Below are 18,901 nucleotides of genomic sequence, written 5' to 3'. Positions count from 1 at the left end.
GCATGCTACAGGAAGCTAATTCCATTTCCTGAGCGTGTTTTGATCTCTCAAAACTCCAACTTTTCCAAGTATTAGCTAGAACTGACTTCTTTAATTTTCTTCATAAAAGGCATTTTCTAGTTTTTCAAATACCTTTCTGGCTTCCACACCATCACTTCTCAGTGGCTTTTCTGATTTATTACTACCTTCCTCCTTCTTGGAAGACAACTTGGCACATAGTATTGCATGGGACCTGGAGTCAGAGAAAGATTCAAATGCTGCCTTTTTGCTCTTATGTAACTCTGAACTATAATTTTGCATCAATGATCCTAATTTTTCTCATCTATAAAATAAGGAGTTTAACATGAACTTTAGGATTATTGTGAGTAATGAAAGATAGCACATGTAAGGTCACTGGCTCAGAGTGTGGCATATAGTAGCTGCTTAATAAACATTAATTTCCACATTGAGGTAGAGTCATTCTTTCTGTTCTCATTTAGTGTTTTTTTGCAATGTAAATAGATTTTAACATATATTCACGACCCACTATACTGTAAGGTTTTGAAAATTAAAAGCCATTTTAAATGTGCTTTTATATTCACAGTGCCTATCTCAGTCTTACTCATTAAATTAAGTGTTAGATTAAATGTGAAATCCATTCAATTTAGCAAAAAACTGTACACATTGCCTACTGTGTTCAAGTTTTAGTGCTTGGGGAAGTAGAGAACACAAAGGTGAGTAAATTCTTGCCTTCAAAGATCAAGAATAACACTTCCATTTCTGATCAAGATGGACTAAGAGGGCCCAAAGTTGCCCTCCCACCTGAAACGACACTCAAGACATTGGCCATAAGGCAACAAAAGACAGGGATTACTGAGAAATGGAAAACAAATGAGAAAATCCTATGATTGTCCAAAACTGGGCCAAGCCACAAAGCAGGGAGAGCCCAGGTGGAACCCAACCATCTCCTGTAACTGAGGAGACAAAGCTGGGAGTCCAGAGATGTCAACACAATTGGATTTCATTGGGCAGAATGCCAGATGAAAGAATTGCACAAAGAGAACTTTAGAATGCTGCAGAGGGTCTCCCTCAACTGTTTAGCTGGGCACAAATCAGCACTGAGGCTCTCTGTGAGGAAGCTACCCAAAGCCAGGGAAAGAATCACCTGAAAGAATTAGAGGGACAGTGCCCAGAGTTCACACAAACATTGGAATTCTGCCTGTTCCCAATAGCCACAGTGCAAACTTTCATAGGGTAAGGTCATCATTTGGAATATTAAGGAAGGTCTTGCCTCAGTAGTAGGGATGAAATGGACTAAACACAGTGCTGGTCTCACCTCGCACAGCTCCCATCATAACTAACAAAGTTTAAGAGCAAACATGTTCCTTTTTCTGAGAAATATTTTTCAAGAAACTTTTCCCAAAAAATGTAACTGCATTACAGAGTAAAGCTTAGGAATATTCAAAGGTTTGCAAAAATATCAAGCACCCAAACAGGTAAAATTTACGATGCATGACATACAATTAAAAAGTTACCAGGCATACAGACAAGCAGAAAAATAGAATCTATAATAAAGAAAAAAAAAAAAAAACAATCAATTGAAACTGACCTAGAGATGGCATAGATGAGTAGAGTTCATAGACTAGGACATTAAAACATGTATTACAGTTATATTCCATATGTTTAGAAAGCTATAGAAGAGATAGAACATGTTAAGTAAAAACATGGAAGATATTTTTTAAATATTCAAATTCAATATTTATAGATAAAAACTCTAAGATCTGAGATGAAAAATATACTAGGTGCAATTAACAGCATATTAGAGTTTGCAGGAGGAAAAATTGGTGAACTTAAAGACATGGCCATAGAAAGTATCTGAAATGAAATTCATAAAAAAGCATGAAAATAAATGAGAAGTGAAAAAAATTCAATAAACCAAATATATGCATAGTTTGCATCCCTGAAGTCATACAAAACAGTATCTGAAGAAATAATTGCCATCAGTTGTCTAACTTTGATGAAAACTATGAACTCACAGATCTCAAGCACAAGAAACATGAAGAAAAATAAATTACAGCACATCATAATCAAATTTCTTAAAACCATCGACAAAAAGAAAATCTAAGAAGGAGCCAGAAGAAAAGAACAAAGAATGACAGATTTCAGCAAGGTGCAGTGCCTCACACCTGTTAATCCCAGCACTGTGGGAGGTTGACACAGGAGGATCACTTGAAGGCAGCTCAAAATCAGCCTGGGCAACAAAACAAGACTCCATCTCTACAAAAATAAATAAATAAATAAAAAGTTTAAAAGAATGACAAACTTCCCATTCAAAATAACACATGCTGGAAGACAATGGAGCAATACATTTGAAGCACTGAAAAAATAATTGTCAACTGAAAATTATTTATCCACTAAAAATAAATTTAAATGTTATAAGTGAAATAAAGAATTTCAGGCATACAAAAGCTGACCTCAAAAAGTGAAAAATATGCTTTATTCATAGTTAAAGAGGATCAATATTACTTAAAATGTCAATTCTAAATCAATATACAGATTTAACAAAATTCCAATCAAAATCCCAGTAGGCACTTTTCTAAAATTAATTAGCTGATTCTAAACTTCATATAAAAATGCAAAGGATCTACAATAGAGAGAATTACCAAAAAAGAACAAAGTTGAAGAGCTAACACTACCTGACTTTTGAAATGTTTATAAAATTATAGTAACTTTAGTAGTAACACACTGTTTTGTGTGGTGTTGGTATAAAATAAGACAAATAGATCAATGAAACAGAATAAAGAGCCTAGAAATAACCCACACCCTACCTGCACAACTGATTTATAACAGGTAAAAAAAAAAGACACATGGAAAAATATAGCCTTTTTTAAAAAGCATGCTGAAAAAATGGATATTCATATGCAAAAAAGAGAGTTTGTACGCATACCTTCATCCACACACAAAATAAACACAAAATGAATAATAAACCTAAAGGTAAAACCTAAAAGTTTAAAGCATCTAGAATAAAAGGAGAAAAATTTTATGATCCCAAGTTAGGCAGATTTCTTAGATACTACACTAAATGTATAATCTATAAAAGAACAAATTGGTAAATTGGCCTTCATCAAAATTGGTTAAAACTCTAATCTTCAAAAGACACTGTAGAGAACGAAAACACAAGTCTCAGACTGGGAGAAAATCTTTGCCACATATTTTTCAGGGACTTGAATCTAGAATGTGTAAAGACTTTTTAAGACTTGATCACAAGGAAATGACTCAATATTTTTAAGCGAGCAAAATATTTGGACAGACACTTACTAAATAAAATATATGGGTGGAAAATCATCACATGAAAAGACGCTTAACATCAGTAGTCATTAGGGAAATGCAAATAAAAACCACAGTGAGGTACCACTACTTTACCTATCAGAATAGCTAAAATTAAGGTTACCATTCTAAAAGTTGACAACGTTGTGAAGTAAGTGGAACTCTGATATACTGCTCTTGGGAATGTAAAATACAGCCACCACTTTGGAAAACACATTGGAAATTATTCAAAAAACTAAATATATACCTACCTACCATATGATCAAGCCATCCATACCAAGGTATTTACCAAAGAGAAATGAAAGCATATGTCCAAACAAAGACTTGTACACACATGCTCCTAGTTTTGTTTATAATAGTTAAAAACTGTCTATCAACAGATGGAAATAACTGCCCATCCACAGATGAATGGATGTCCATCAAAAGATGAATAAACAGGCCCTGTGCAGTGGCTCACACCTGTAATCCCAGCACTTTGGGAGGCCAAAGCAGGTGGATCACGAGGTCAGGAGATCAAGGCTATCCTGGCTAACATAGTGAAAACCCATCTCTACTAAAAACACAAAAAGTTATCTGGGTGTGGTGGCGGGCACCTGTAGTCCCAGCTACTCGGGAGGCTGAGGCAGGAGAATGGCGTGAACCCAGGAGGCGGAGTTTGCAGTGAGCCAAGATCCCAAGCCACTACACTCCAGACTGGGGGACAGAGCGAGACTCCTTCTCCAAAAAAGAAAAAAAAAAAAGATGAATAAACAAACATTGGTATATCTATACAATGGAATAGTACTCAGCAATTTAAAAGAGATTAACTACTGATACATGCCACAATTTCAATAAGTCTCAGAAGAATTATGCTAAGTGAAAGAAGTCCAACAAGAAGTGTATACTATAGTATTCCATTAGAGTAAAACTCTATAAAATACTGACTAATCTGTAGTGACAGAAAGCAAATCAGGGCTTGGGAACTGGGGGAGGCAGATGGTATGTGGTGGGTATGAGAAGGAGTTTACTCAGGGACAGAAGGGACTTGTAGGTGCCATGGATGTGTTCACTATCTCCATTGTACTGATTGTTTCGTGGGTGTATATGGATGTCAAAATGTATCAAATTGTATACTTTAAGTATGTGTAGTCTATTTCTGTCAGTTTTTCTTCAATAAAGTTTAAATAAAAAGAAGAAGAAGCAGCAGCAGCAGCAGCACCAGCCGGGCGCAGTGTCTCACGCCTGTAATCTCAGCACTTTAGGAGGCCGAGGCGGGCGGATCATGAGGTCAGGAGATAGAGACCATCCTGGCTAATATGGTGAAACCCCGACTCTACTAAAAACACAAAAAATTAGCCGGGCGAGGTGGCGGGCGCCTGTAATCCTAGCTACTCGGGAGGCTGAGGCAGGAGAAACGCTTGAACCTGGGAGGTGGAGGTTGCCGTGAGAGGAAATCATGCCACTGCACTTTAGCCTGGGCGACAGAGCGAGATTCTCTCAAAAAAAAAAAAAAAGGCAGCAGCCGGGGCTCATCTTTTTCACTTCTACCTTCCAGCCAGAACTGGACACCCCTGCCAAGAGGGGTTGAGGGCATGTACTTCCTAGAAATGCAGCCCAAACAGGAGCCACTTCCACTCTAGGCTGGACCTCCAGCCGTGTGCTCTTCGCCCCAGCCTACAGACTTGAACGTGTCAGTCTTGTTCTTCATTGTCCCATCCCATCCCTCTCCTCAAAGCCTTGGGGTACTTCCCATTGCCTTTAACACTTCCCACCCACAAGGCGGCCTGGTCCTGACTCAGCAGAGGGGTAGTGAGGGTGAGCTGAAGTAAGAGGAATCATCTGGACTCATCTGCAGCCACCCTCTTTCTAACCACCACAAGGAATAATGGGCACAGGAAGCTTTGGGGCTGTGGCTCTTGGGCAGAGTTATGCAAACCCAGTTGGCAGGAAACACTGCTTTTGTTCAAATAATTATTTTTTAAAAAAAAAATCAGCCCTCTTATAAACAACTCAGAATGTTTTCACCCTTGGGAAACTGTGGATGGATTCAGAAACTGCCTCCCTAAAAGGAACTCACTGTAATGGGGTAAACCACTGGAACAGGACCACCGTGCTGGCGAGTGGTTTGCAACTTGCTCAATGAAAGCATGAATGGACCAAAGTCTCAATATTAAAAAAAAAAAAAAAAAAAAAAAAAAACAGCTTAAAATAGCCTTCTAGACCTCATTTTAATAGAGTCCCTGTCCATTGTCCATTCAGGGATTTTCATAAATAACCCCACAATTAATGACGTGTTTATCAGCAAAGCCACTCACCTGAAAATATACAGTGCTTGATGTCCTCTCTGGGTCTGGAGTTTATTTTTAAGACACAAAGACTTAGCCTAAAGATGAAAATAGAGCAGCAGTACTTAACTAAATTTGCAACCGGTTTCCCCAGGAGCCTCAGGTATAACCTATTCGGAGAAGAGTTCAACCTGAGGTGACAGAGGAATCTAGCTTAGCAAACAGCTCATGATAATTTTTGTTTTTAATCAAAATTAACCCTTCTCTCTTGTAATGCTACTGTTGGAAGACAATTACAGCACCTAGTAAGTGGACCTTCTCTTATCAGATGTATTTTTATGTGGCATTATATCTAGAGCATAGCATGTGATTATTATTAGGTTGGTGCAAAATTAATTGCTGTCTTTGCCATCACTTGCAATGGCAAAAATGGCAATTAATTTGTGCACGAACCTAATACATGGGGTTCATGTACTGAGTGCAACCTTAAAGCAGATCCTGTCACACTTCTGTCCGAGACTTTTCCATTATACCTCATTGCATTTAGAATGGAATCAAAACGCCTCAGTGGAGCTTATTGGGCCTCAATGAGACCTAACCTGATCCCAACCCACCTCACCACTGTATTCAAGCACATCTGTTTTCATTCAGGCACATGTGTTTTCTTTCAGATTCTCACACATCCCAAGATCTTTCCTGACCACAGTCCTTGACCATGCTCTTCCTTTTTGTCCCTCTTTTTCTCAAGGCCAGCTCTTCTCATCTCCTAGGTTTTGGCTAGAAAGTCACCTATGAAGCCATTCCTTTTCCACCTTCTTGTCACTCTCCTCCACCTGTTTAATTCTTTCACAGCACATATAACTAAGCTTTGGAGATGTTTAAAAGGGTCTCTTTCATTAAAGTGCAAGTTCTATGAGGCCAGAAACTGTGTTTATTTATTCACTGTTTTATCCTCAATGGAAAGTATCCCTTGTCTACTGTCTACCTGAAATGCTTGGATCAGGGGGTGTTTCAGATTTATGATTTTTCAAATTTTGGAATATTTGCATTATGCCTAGGTTTCAGCATCCCAAATCCAAAAATCTGAAACCCACAATGTCCAAGAAAGCATTTCCTTTGAGCATTGTGTTGGCGCTTGAAAAATTTCAGATTTGGGAACATTTCACATATCAGATTCTCGCTCTTGGGATGCTCAACCTGTATAGGTACTGGCATATAGTAGATGCTCAGTAAGTTATTGTTAAATATTAAATGAATAATGAATCATATTCTAATTCATTTCTACCACCCTTTCAACCTACCCCAAACTCCAAAGCCCAGTTCAAGCATCCTTCCTCATTCATACCTTCATTCTTCTTCTTTCCATGAAATCTTCTCTGAGCTTCCCATCTTTTCAGCATTCAAAGACAAATGATAGGAAGTGCCAGAGGCATGCCTGGACCATAGTGAGTGCTCTATAAATACAGCCACATTGGTATCACCATGATCACTTCTTCCAGTGTAGTCCTACAGCTCTGTTTCCAGGACATCAGTTTTTCCTTTACCGTCTTCTCAATTTTTCACATATCCCCAATACCATCAAATTTATTGTGCTACTTTTGATGTAAATTATTTTTGTTTGACATAATGTCTTTCTTCTTAATGTATTTTTAAAGGAAGATTTATAGAAATTAAAACCCACTTCACTGACTATAAAAGGGAACAATTAAAAATAAATAAAACAAAACAATAGGCTATTTTCTTCTGATTTTCTTTTTATTTTTTTGAGATGGAGTCTCACTCTTTCACCCAGGCTGGAGTGCAATGGTGCAATCTCAGCTCACTACAACCTCTGCCTCCTGGGTTCAAGCTATTCCCCTGCCTCACCTTCCCAGATAGCTGGGATTACAGGCATGTGCCACCATGCAGGGATTTATTATTATTATTATTATTATTATTATTATTTTGTATTTTTAGCAGAGACGGAGTATCACCAGGTTTGCCAGGGTGGCCTTGAATTCCTGACCTCAAGTGATCTGCTTGCCTCAGCCTCCCAAATTGCTGGAATTACAGGTGTGAGCCACCACACTCGACCTTGTTTTCTTTTTTTAAGGGAGATTAACAACTGTTAGAGATATGATAACACTATTCTGAATCTTTCTCTATGACACAATTAGAAGGACTGAAAATTTTTGAATGACTTCTTCACTCCATGCATCATTAGTATTTAAAACCATAACTATGTCCATCTAAAATTACTCCCACATATTACTATTCAGACCTTTCTGTCCTATTGTGTTGTTACTAATACTTTTTACTTGGCATTTGTTAGTCTCTACCTGGATTGGCTAATTACATGTTTATATCCATATCTCATTCCACTGTCTTATTTCTCTTTATATCCTCCGGGGTGCTTAGGCCAATGCCTTATACAGAATATATGTTCAATGCAGTTTAAGTTGAAACTAATACTTAACAGTTTTGGACCAACTTGGTCAAAACTTCAAAATATTTTTCCAGACTTCAAAATACTTTTAAAAGATATACATTGAGAGACTGTATTCAGAATTGCTTCTAATTCCTCTTTCCCTCTGCCCTTCTGATTTCCTATAGATACGTACCTAAACCATCTTATCCAGGCCACTGTGGTTAAATGTCATATAAGCAACTAGGAAAAGGGCCTAGTACAAGAAATGTGTTCCTTACACACATGAACACACCTAAAACAAATCCTCTAATTTATTTATTTTTTTTCCTTTTTAACTTGTATTTTATTTTATTTTTTTTTTCTGTTTCTTTTTTTTGTTATTATTATTATACTTTAAGTTCTAGGGTACATGTGCACAACGTGCAGGTTTGTTACATATGTATACATGTGTCATGTTGGTGTGCTGCACCCATTAACTCGTCATTTACATTAGGTCTATCTCCTAACGCTATCTCTCCCGCCTCCCCGCTCCCCATAATAGGCCCCGGTGTGTGATGTTCCCCTTCCTGTGTCCAAGTGATCTCATTGTTCAATTTCTACCTATGAGTGAGAACATGCGGTGTTTGGTTTTCTGTTCTTGCGATAGTTTGCTGAGAATGATGCAAACCCTCTAATTTATAAGTGAAATAAAAGCCAAATAAAACCAGAAAAAAACTGAATGTGTGATTTATTATGTTTAAGATTGGTTTATAAGGCTTAAATATATCTGTCATAGTTAACAGTTAACAGCAAATGAAGGCAACTTTACAAAATCAGTGTTTCCATACAGTACAGGACTAAATGTGGCAACTGTGCATTGGAAAATTAATATTTCCTCAATGCAAATATCAAATCTGCAGCACCCTTTAGAAGCTTCCACTAAAAACTCAAGCTGCAGTATTTATTACAAGCTCTACTCAGAACACAAGGCTACCTAAATCAAGCATTAGAGAAAAACAGTGGAGTCATTCAGGCATAATATGTCAGATTTGGTACAGGATTAAAATACTAACATTTTTAATGTCCTCGTTTCAAATTAATAAATACAAAAACAATATAAAAATATACAACCAGTTGATAAGACTGTACTGCAGATGCTCAGAAAGTTAAATCTCACTCTCATATGTATGCAGGTATGTCTTGAGTGTCAGGATTTCTGGGTAGCTGCGGCTGGTCTTTCGGAAGAAGTCCAGGCTGGTGAGATGTTCAATGTCACGCACCCGAGCTGTGTGCATCTTCATGAGTTCTTCTACCCATTTCGACTCATCCTCTGAGTTCTGCAACGGAAACAGAAGAAAATCAGAATCAGAATTTTCCAGAGGAGTTTCCCCAAATGGTCAGTTTACTCCAAGTCCACAAATGACCTCTGTGCACTCTTGCACACAGAGCCAATGCATGTTGATCCTTTCTGGCCTCCCTGCCACTCTACCGCATTCCTATTGGTAATGTGCCACAAATACCTGCCCTTGGCTGCAAACATTTTCACCAGCAATTAACTGTACCAAATAAATGAGACATGTGGTGTCAGACGGCATTTGACTCAATAGGTTCTCAGAACATAAATCAAAATTAGGAAAACCAAAGGCCCTAGAGAATTCCGTAATTTGTTTCTTTTCCAAGCTGTCAAATTGCAATATTGAGCACAGAGTACAAGTAATTTGGAATACACTTCTGCTTCCCAAGGAAAGTGAAGAACTTAAGCCTAATGCACAAAATTATGTGTGTGCATTCCTAGTTTTTCAAAAGAAACTGCTGTATCAACTACATCATCTACTAGAATGCATAAATTGCTATTTGAAAAATGAGGTCAACTCGAAGCCGCTCAGCTGATACATCTGGCACTTTGGGGCCCAAGAGGCCAGACTTGGAAATGAGGCTGTACTATTTTTTGGCTATGAGACCTTGGTCAAGTTACTTGACTTCTTGAGACCTCAGTTTCTTCCTTGGTTCACAAGGATAATAATGCTTACTACTTCTGCAGCTCCCTGGGAGGTAGGCAGGAGAGGAAGGAAGAAGGGGGGCTGAAAGGTAAACCAAGGAAACATGGAAGAAAGGAAGTGAATCTCTGTCCTAGCTGCTTGCCAAAAACTGCCCCACTGACACAAGATTCAGATGAAAGACATTCAGATGTGCTGCATCAAACAACTTATTTCATTTCTAAGTTGAAACTAAAAGGTAATTCAGGGGAAGCAGTTCTTTGCATCTCAAAAATAGCTTCTTTCGTTATTGTGGGAAGTTAAGGGAAAGAGTGAGATCTGAGAGCCCTGTGAATATGGAGCAGTGTCTACTTTCATTAGCAGACATTGAGCAGGAGGGCCTTTGCAAGTAATTCCATTCACAAATGCCTCTGGAATTACAATGGCTTCCAAGAGCCCTTCTACAAGTTGAAGGGTGGCTGCATGTCCCGGGTCTGGGAATATTCAGACATGCCCTCATCCAACTCTTTACCACTAGTGGTCTCAATGAACGATCCACCAAAGCCCAAGAACCTGCAATGGGCTTTCTCGGAAAGCTCCAACCCACACAGACCTGGACAGGGAACTGCAGCAGCTTGTGCCAGTGCTAAATATGTTCCGGGAGGGTGTTGGTTCAGGAAACTGATGCCTGGCCATCTCAGGCAAAATGAAGAAAGGGGAAGAAATTGCTTTGCAGGCTGGGGAGGTAAGAATTTTAACCTTCATGTCCCACCCTCCTAACCCAACCTAACCAAGATCTCTGCGATTCACAGGAAAGGAAAGACCTAAATATAACTCTACCCACAATGGTACTGACCAGTCCTCAGTGTGACCCTATAATTAACGAAGTAGGAGGTCTCCAGATGGGTCAGGACCCCCTCAGAGTAAGCAGGGCAAGCATGAGCCTGTATTTTGAGAGAATTTTCATATTCAGCTCATTTGTTTGATTTTTCAATGGTCAGTCAGTCCAATTTTTCTTTGTAAATGCAGTCATTTGAATGTGTGGACAGGGGTGAAAAGGTTTTTCCTAATTTAAATGATGGCTAGCTGGGATTATAAGAATTCTGCAAAAACATCTGTCTTTTGCTATTTCTTTCCTTGGGAAGTGATTTGCCAATTTCATTGGAGAGGCAGTCTCTTCTGGTTGTCACACCCTGAAATCTGTTCTATAATTCATCATTAGGAAATACTAGCTATGTGGTATGTGAAGAAAGTATCTTAGCTGGCAATCCACAGAAGCATTTGCTGATGAAGACTGTGCTGCAAGATGCAAAAATAAGACAATTCAAATAAAAGTACATGAATGCCAAGGTAGGGAGGACAGGAAAGACTTTAAAAATAAATCACTTAGAATATTAATGCAAACAAAAGCACAATCCATGAACTTGCTTACTGTCTTCCTCATTATGGACATTTATTCTTCACCTGTCTTTTCTCCCTGACTTTCTCCCCAGGTTTCTGAATTCAAGTCCCAGCAGTCTTAAGGTAAAATTCACAGCAAAGACAGTTTCTACATGAAACAGGTGACCCTTCAATGAGAAGCATGCTGGCTGTGAACTCTACAAGGAATGCCTCCAAACTCTGTGCAGAGTCAGGAACCAGTAGGGAGAGGAAAACCTGTGAGGACTTCAGTGGATTTCATTTTTCAGGCATAAAATTTAGATCAATTATAGAACATCCTTTGCACTGAGTTTAGAGCAGTATTTTTAAAACTCCCCATCACCAAATTCCTCTAATGACCAAACTTGAACATGTATTCAAGTTTGGATACAACTTGAAGGTGAACCTAGGTACACCTTTAATGGCCTACTATACATGTGAAATACCTTTGTAGTCTTTTCATCTCAGAACTGTATGGCAATTTTTATTTTTACCCCATAATACAACTGTCTAATGTTTTGCAAGAATTTCACCTCCCCACAAGTTTCTAATAAAATTGAAGCTCAGAGAATGTAGACCATGTTATATGGAGGCACTACATCCACCTGGGGCTCTTGTGGTTGTAAACAACCAAAATTGAGAGGGTCAAGCCAGTAAGTTGATAACAGCTTGTCTCTCACTTGCAGTTTCTACATTTCTCTACCACCCATTCCATCATTTATAAAACCCTATGGATCCTTCAAGTATAATATTGTTGTTTTCCATCCTTCCTTTTAGATCTCCAAGACCACAACCCCAGTTCAAGTTCTCTCTTGCCTCACTCCTGTGAATTTTGCCAACGCCCTTTGAGCACTATGTTTGGCCTCCTCCATTTCAAATTTATCTTCTTAAAGCAGAGCCTAAAATGTTGCTCTTCCAACTAAACATTTTCCTTGGGTACCTAATGCCTGAATAGTAAGAAAAAATTCCTAAAGTCCCAAGGTTCTACTTTGGAAGTCTGATAAATTGGAAAGAGGATGGGCTCTTGGAGTCAGAGGCCTTAAATCTAAAGCTCCGCTCTTCTGCTGACTAACCAAGTAACCAAACATACTTTCCCTTTAGTAGCTATAAATTTCTCAACAGTTAACAAAAAGGCAGGGGAGAGATCATATATATACATACTTGCCTCATACTGTGATTTTATGATTATATGACTAGAAAGAATATATAGAGAGAACCTGCACAGAATTGGATCACAACATGTACTCAATAAATGATAACAAGTACTACTACTGCTCCTACTATCATGACTACTGTTGTTACTATTACTACTACTACTTTTTTAAAATTTGAATCCAATCAATTTTTAAAATCTTTTCTCCCACTATTTGCCCTTGTTTCTAATATTCAGGCAAAACTTAATTCACTTTCTGGGATATATTTAAACTTTCTAATTTTCTTCTACATTCATAGCCTCAATCTTCACCCATAATTGAAGTCACAGATCAAAAACTATCTTGCCCACAAAGCTGATCATCTCTATTGAAGCTTATGGCTCCTTACCTTTCAGTGTTGCAATTTCCATACATGTTTTATTTGTTGACCCACTCTGTGGGCTGCCTAGGAATAGTGACTCTGTCTAACACTTTTGTTTCTCCTAGAGTACCTTATACAACTTAGGAATTTGAATAGTACTTGTTGACTAAAGATTATCTTCTGTAGATTACATCTCTACTCCTTCTATCAAGTGAAATAAAAGCACAGACTATTACTTCTAAAATCAACCTTTGAGCACAGACTTTCCATCAGATTAAAAGGACATGAAGATTTTTCTATTTGTCCCTGAGTGCCAAGTTAGTACAGAGCCAGAAGCATATAGCATGGCTCCTGTCTTCCTCCCTAGTGTTTTCATGATGCCATCCTGCATCCCAGCTGTCTCCCCATAGGATGAGTGAATCAGGAGTCATCTGTGCTATTTGAGAAAAGCATGACTGTTACACCTCTATCATAATTAGTAGCAAACCTGATTGGTAAGGTATAGATTTCTTTCTTGCTTGCTCTTGCTGTGTGTGTGTGTGTGTGTGTGTGTGTGTGTGTGTGTATTAAAAAGTTTTCATTACAGGCCGGGCACAGTGGCTCATGCTTGTAATCCCAGCACTTTGGGAAGCCAAGGTGGGTGGATCACCTGAGGTCGGGAGTTTGAGACCAGCCTGGCCAACATGGTGAAACCCCGTCTCTACTAAAAATATAAAAATTAGCTGGGCATGGTGGTGCCTGCCTATAATCCCAGCTACTCAGGAGGCTGAGGCAGGAGAATCACTTGAACCCAGGAGGTGAAGGTTGCAGTGAGCCAAGATTGAACCACTGCACTCCAGCCTGGGTGACAGAGCTAAAAAAAAAAAAAAAAAAAAAAAAAAAAAAAAAAATTCAATATGCAAATTTCCAAACATTCAGAAAAGTGAAGTAATATAATAAAGTTTCATGACCTCTTACCAAGTTTCAACAATTATCAAAATTTTGCTAGCTTTGACTTTTTTAATAAAATGTTGTCATTCTCCACTTTCTTTTGCAAAATGAAAAACATTTGGACACTTATTTCTATTTCTCAAAATCGTACACATTGATAGAATTATGTTAAATGCAAACACACATTGAAAAATAAAAAGCCATTAGAAGGCAAAATTCCTACGTGTTAAGCAAAATTCTGTTTGGTTCCTTTCTTTTTCTGTTTAGGGTGAATGCTTTATAACAAGTATGTTCTAGTTCAATGACGGAAATACAAAGTAAGAAATGAAGGTGAACTATGGAAGCAAATCCTAAAGGACTCTCTCTGTAAACTCACATTGCAGCTCTCCTCGTTGTCAGGCCGGTGAGGCAGGATGAAGGAGGACACAGAGAGAGGGCCATCACACTTGTCGGCAGGCTGAGTGAAATCCAGACAGCTGGTGATGATGCTGTAGTAGTGAGTTGGAACAGGAATGGAACTGCCTTCCACGTACCTGAAACAGGAAGGTAAAATGAAGTCACAGTTGATGAGTTGATGTTGAAGCTTCCTTTTTTAAATGGTGACCAATGAATATTGCCTAAGTCACTAAAATTAATCCCTATTCAATTCAATCATTTTTCACTTCTAAGCACTAGCCCACTTCTATGTCTTTGAAGATAATGTTTTCTTTGCCTGGAATCCCCTCACTCCTCAACCTGGCAGAGTAAGAAAGATATTCTAGGCAAAGAAAATGGCTTGATCTAAGAATTGGAAACAGATAATGGTGAATAGACCAATGCGGTAGAAATGAAAGGCTGGAAGAGTCAATAAAAGCCAGCTTATGGTGGGTTCTGAGTGCCGGGATGTGGTAGTAATGTTTTGTGCTAGGGAGTGTCATTAATTATTAGATCCATGTTTCAGGAAGATAACTTTCCTAGAGTTATATAAAATGGACCAGAGGCAAGAGACATTAGAGCTAGGAGAATAATGACCCTTTCAAGCTACAATGAAATGCAGAACTTGATACAAGAAACTCATTTACCAAAGAAAGTACTAAGGACTGAGTGCTAATGATGGACCTAGAGGTATAAAAATATTTTCCAGTACAGATCACTACAGAAATTCATAATTCCTTGCCCAGTTTTCTATTATCTTAATTTTATTCATTTTTTAAAATATTAAAATTATGATTGAACTACTAATTTTGGCTAATAATGATCAGCAATAAAATAACTGTGCAATTTATACAAAATTTCTCTTCAGAATGACTGGAAAAGAAGTAAGATAATGTTTATCTTATTTATCTGTATTTATAAAATAGCAATTTATTCTGTAATTATCTCTGAATCACAGTTAAACCCTCTCTTATATTCTGGGCTGCTCTCTGATTGTTTCATGCTTGTATAAAATTAAATAACAACACTCTGAATTTGTCAACAAATTTGTTGACAATTTGTTGACAAATTCAGAATGTTGTTATTTAATTTTATACAACGAAAATACATCCCAATCATTCTAAATCTTGCCTTCTCCACTAGACTGTGGGGTCCCTTATGAGCACAGAGAATGGCTTTTATATGCCCAACAGCACCAAAGAGACAGAGACAACCAGATTCAATCCAAGTCCATACACACTTTCCTACTGAGAGGTACTGACTCAGAAAATCTAAGGGATTCTTAAGTCCCACCCAAATAATGAAGACAAGTGGGAATGGTCATCTTCCCATTAAAGAGCTGTGGAAGAAATGACTAAATAAAATTAAATCCTTTGATACATTTTTTTCATAGAACAAAAAAGTACATTTATTTACCACAAAACCCAAAATTCCATTCCAACCAGCAATGCCCATTTAATCAAAAGAATTGAAAAATTCAGACTAGGCGCAGTGGTTCACGCCTGTAATCCCAGAACTTTGGGAGGCCAAGGCGGGTAGATCACTTGAGGTCAGGAGTTTAAGACCAGCCTGGCCAACACGGTGAAACCCTGTCTCTGCTAAAAATGCAAAAATTAGCTGGATGTGGTGGTGCATGCCTGTAATCCCAGTTACTCAGGAGGCTGAGGCAGGAGAATCACTTGAACCCAGGAGGCGGAGGTTACAGTGAGCCAAGAGAGATCACACCACTGCAATCCAGCCTGAGCAACAGAGCAAGACACCATCTCACAAAAAAAGAATTGAAAAATTCAAAAAATTGAATGGGTGTCATCTCTTCTCTAGTACATGAATATTTGGAAAACTTCTTGAGTGAGATCTTAAGACTTAAGACTCACACACTGAGTAGAAATGAAAGGCTTACTGTTCTATTTTGTCCTCTGTGTCATGTAAGCCATCATAGTCATAGTCGAAGATTGGCCCACTTATCACATTAACTCCATTTCTTTCGGAAGCATACTTCTTCACCAATACCCTTTGGAAATAATTCCAGACCCCTGTGCAAAGACAAAAAATCCAAAAATCAATTCTTCATGAAGAAAACTCCTTACTCTGGCCAAATTCTCTCTAGGATGCAGGCTACGAGCCAAATGTCACGAGCCAAGAGACAAGAGAGCTGTCGTGATTCATGAGACGAATCAATTTTATGTCATTACCAGTGTGTGTGTCATTTACAAACCAGCAAAGGGAACAATGTAGAGCTACGAAACAATGGTAGGGGAGTTTAACCTAGTCTGAAAGTCAGGAAAGGATTCCCAGATGAAGAGGCTCCCAAGCTGAGATCTGAAGCGTGAATAAGTAGGTGGTGTTTCCCAGGCAGAACATGCCAGGCAGAGGGAACAGAATGTGCAAAAGAGGAAGCAAGGTATTTCAGAGTAGTGAAAATAAGGCCTTACTCTTTCTTCTCGTCCTTCATATCTCATCAATATGCTAGTTTCTAGGTTTAAGCTTTACCCCTGACCTTTCCTGGAGCTCCAGACATGTTATCCAACCACCTACCTCCTAATGCACTGGAATACCTAATATTCATGTCAAGCAAAATATTATCCAAACAGAATTCTTAATGTTCCTTCCTAATCCTGCCCCAACCCTCGCCTTCTCCATTATAATCAATGGCTCTGGCACTCACCCAGGTGTTTGGGCCAAAAGCCTAAGAGTCATCCTTGCTTTCTCTCCTTGCTGTAGACACATGTGAACAATTCCTGTCAGTGCTGCCACCAAAGTACATCCCAATTATCCCAAATCTGACCACCTCTCATCTTTTCTCTGCTCTATCCTGGTCTAACTTACCATCCTCTCTGAAGTGAACTATCACACCACAAAAGACTACTCCCTGGGCTCCCTGTGAAACACTTACTTCCCTTGTACCTTGTAGCCCATTCCCCCATATAGTAGACGGATGGATCCTTTCATAAGTCAGATTGTCTCTTTCTCTTGCACATGCACACACAAACACACACACACCCCACCCATATCCAACACTCCAGATTATTTTTCATTGTAATTAGAATGAAATCCCAACTCCCCACCATGGTCTTTGCCTACCTCTGTGACTCTACTTCCTACCCCTTTCCCTATCACGCACAAGGCTTTCTTCCTGTCCCCTAACTTTGCCAAACTTATTTCAGGCTAAGCTTTTGCACTTGCTCTCTCCTTTGTCTGAAAAACATTACCTGATCTGTGCATGTCTGCTTTCTCCTCTATAATTCATTTCTCACTTTCACTGTCATCCCCTGCAGAGAACTGCCTCGTCCCCTCTGCCTCTAATTTCCATAATGGCCAACAAGAGGGGCAGAATGGAAACGGAGAAAAACAAGAGAATAACAGAAGACAGGACAGGCAAGCAATGGGTTGGTTCTGAAATATTAGATCAAATTCGCCATGCTGTCTTCAACATGGGTGTCATGAGCTTCTGGCTGTTAACCCCTCTTCCCTCCCCTTATTAAAAAGCACCTGGCCATCCTTCTTATAGTGATTCAATTGCTCTTCATGCCTTCTGAAACTCTGAAAGGCAGAGCAGCCCACAGGAGCCAAAATACCTTAGATAATTATTTGCAGTCGAGAAAGAAGCCAGACAGTAAGAAAGGTTACTTCAAATGTTAACTTAAGCATTAAGAAAAAATGGAGAGGGAGAGAAGGAAAGAAACAACAATGAGAACAGTCAAAAGTCCAGGCCCGCAGAAATGTGGCATGTGAAAAAACCAACCCCCTCGTGAAGAACAGCAAGCTCTCTGTGCAAGGCCTTTTCCACACCAGCCTCAGGGTGGTACCGTGTGTTGCCTTGATTACCATTTCCATTTGGTCAAAAAAACACATCAGTAAAGAATAAAGAAATCCAGGGAACCCTGATTTGTGGAAATTAAATGAAGCTACATTCTGTGTAATATTGTGATAAATGTAACTATGTGAGTTTCTGAAATGCTTCTCAATTGGGTCTGAGAATAAACCAAGAAACCTTTTAAAAGCATACTTTAATTTTTCACTCATAAGCAATAAATTCTATCTTTGAATAAACCTTCATTTACTCACTAGGACATCAAATAAACATTTTCTTCTCTAAACCGTGTGGCCCTTTTCACCAATGTTAAGCTGCGGAGGGCTGCCACTGTAGCTGACACTCCGCAATCACCCATTCCTATTTTGAGACTCCCTTTCAGCCTGGAGAGATCTGTAACACAGCCTGAACCTCCTCCATCAAGTGGAAGCACATAGAGGTGCTTCCTTTTCCTACCTTTCCCACAACGATGTAAGTTCCGTTCACTGCAAATGTACCGAAAGGTGGTAAAAGCTACTTCATAATGCTTACTCTATCTCTGAACACATGGATAGATAAAAGGATGGGTGGATGGATGGATGGATGGATGGATGGATGGATGGATGGATGGATGATGGATGGAGACACAGATGAATATTTAACAGAAACAAAAAATGCAGTGCTTTCGCCATTGGATAATTAAGTCAGAAATCCATATAAATCTTAGAGGTCATGCAATTATCTCTCTTAATTTTACAAATGAGAGGTTTAATGACATTTCTATGATCACACAGCCTGTGGTCACACTCCAGGAACTTGGTTTTTTGGGCCCGAGCTCATTGTGCCTATACAATTCTTGACTTCATTAGCATCAGGAAATATTTATGTCAGGTACAAAGAA

The 18,901-nt window shown here is 38.8% G+C and overlaps 1 protein-coding gene across 4 annotated transcripts in view; it reads right to left on the bottom strand.

Moving 5' to 3' along the window:
- Positions 1-8,686: 8,686 nt before the first annotated feature.
- ENPP2 (ectonucleotide pyrophosphatase/phosphodiesterase 2) overlaps positions 8,687-18,901 on the bottom strand; it is an 81,853-nt gene continuing 71,638 nt past the window's right edge. For all 4 annotated transcript variants that reach the window (XM_010357787.2, XM_030937932.1, XM_030937933.1 and 1 more), the window contains 3 exons: positions 16,111-16,243; positions 14,173-14,329; positions 8,687-9,293 (listed from right to left, as the gene is read on the bottom strand). In XM_010357787.2, the coding sequence (XP_010356089.1) occupies positions 9,123-9,293; positions 14,173-14,329; positions 16,111-16,243 (461 nt within the window). In that variant the 3' untranslated portion in view covers positions 8,687-9,122. The remainder of the gene's footprint in view (positions 9,294-14,172; positions 14,330-16,110; positions 16,244-18,901) is intronic.

This window comes from Rhinopithecus roxellana, chromosome 9, assembly GCF_007565055.1.
Source record: "Rhinopithecus roxellana isolate Shanxi Qingling chromosome 9, ASM756505v1, whole genome shotgun sequence".
In the NCBI taxonomy this organism is placed as follows: domain Eukaryota; kingdom Metazoa; phylum Chordata; class Mammalia; order Primates; family Cercopithecidae; genus Rhinopithecus; species Rhinopithecus roxellana.
The sequence above is the reverse complement of the archived record's forward strand: the minus strand, read 5'-3'. Positions and strand labels throughout refer to the sequence as shown.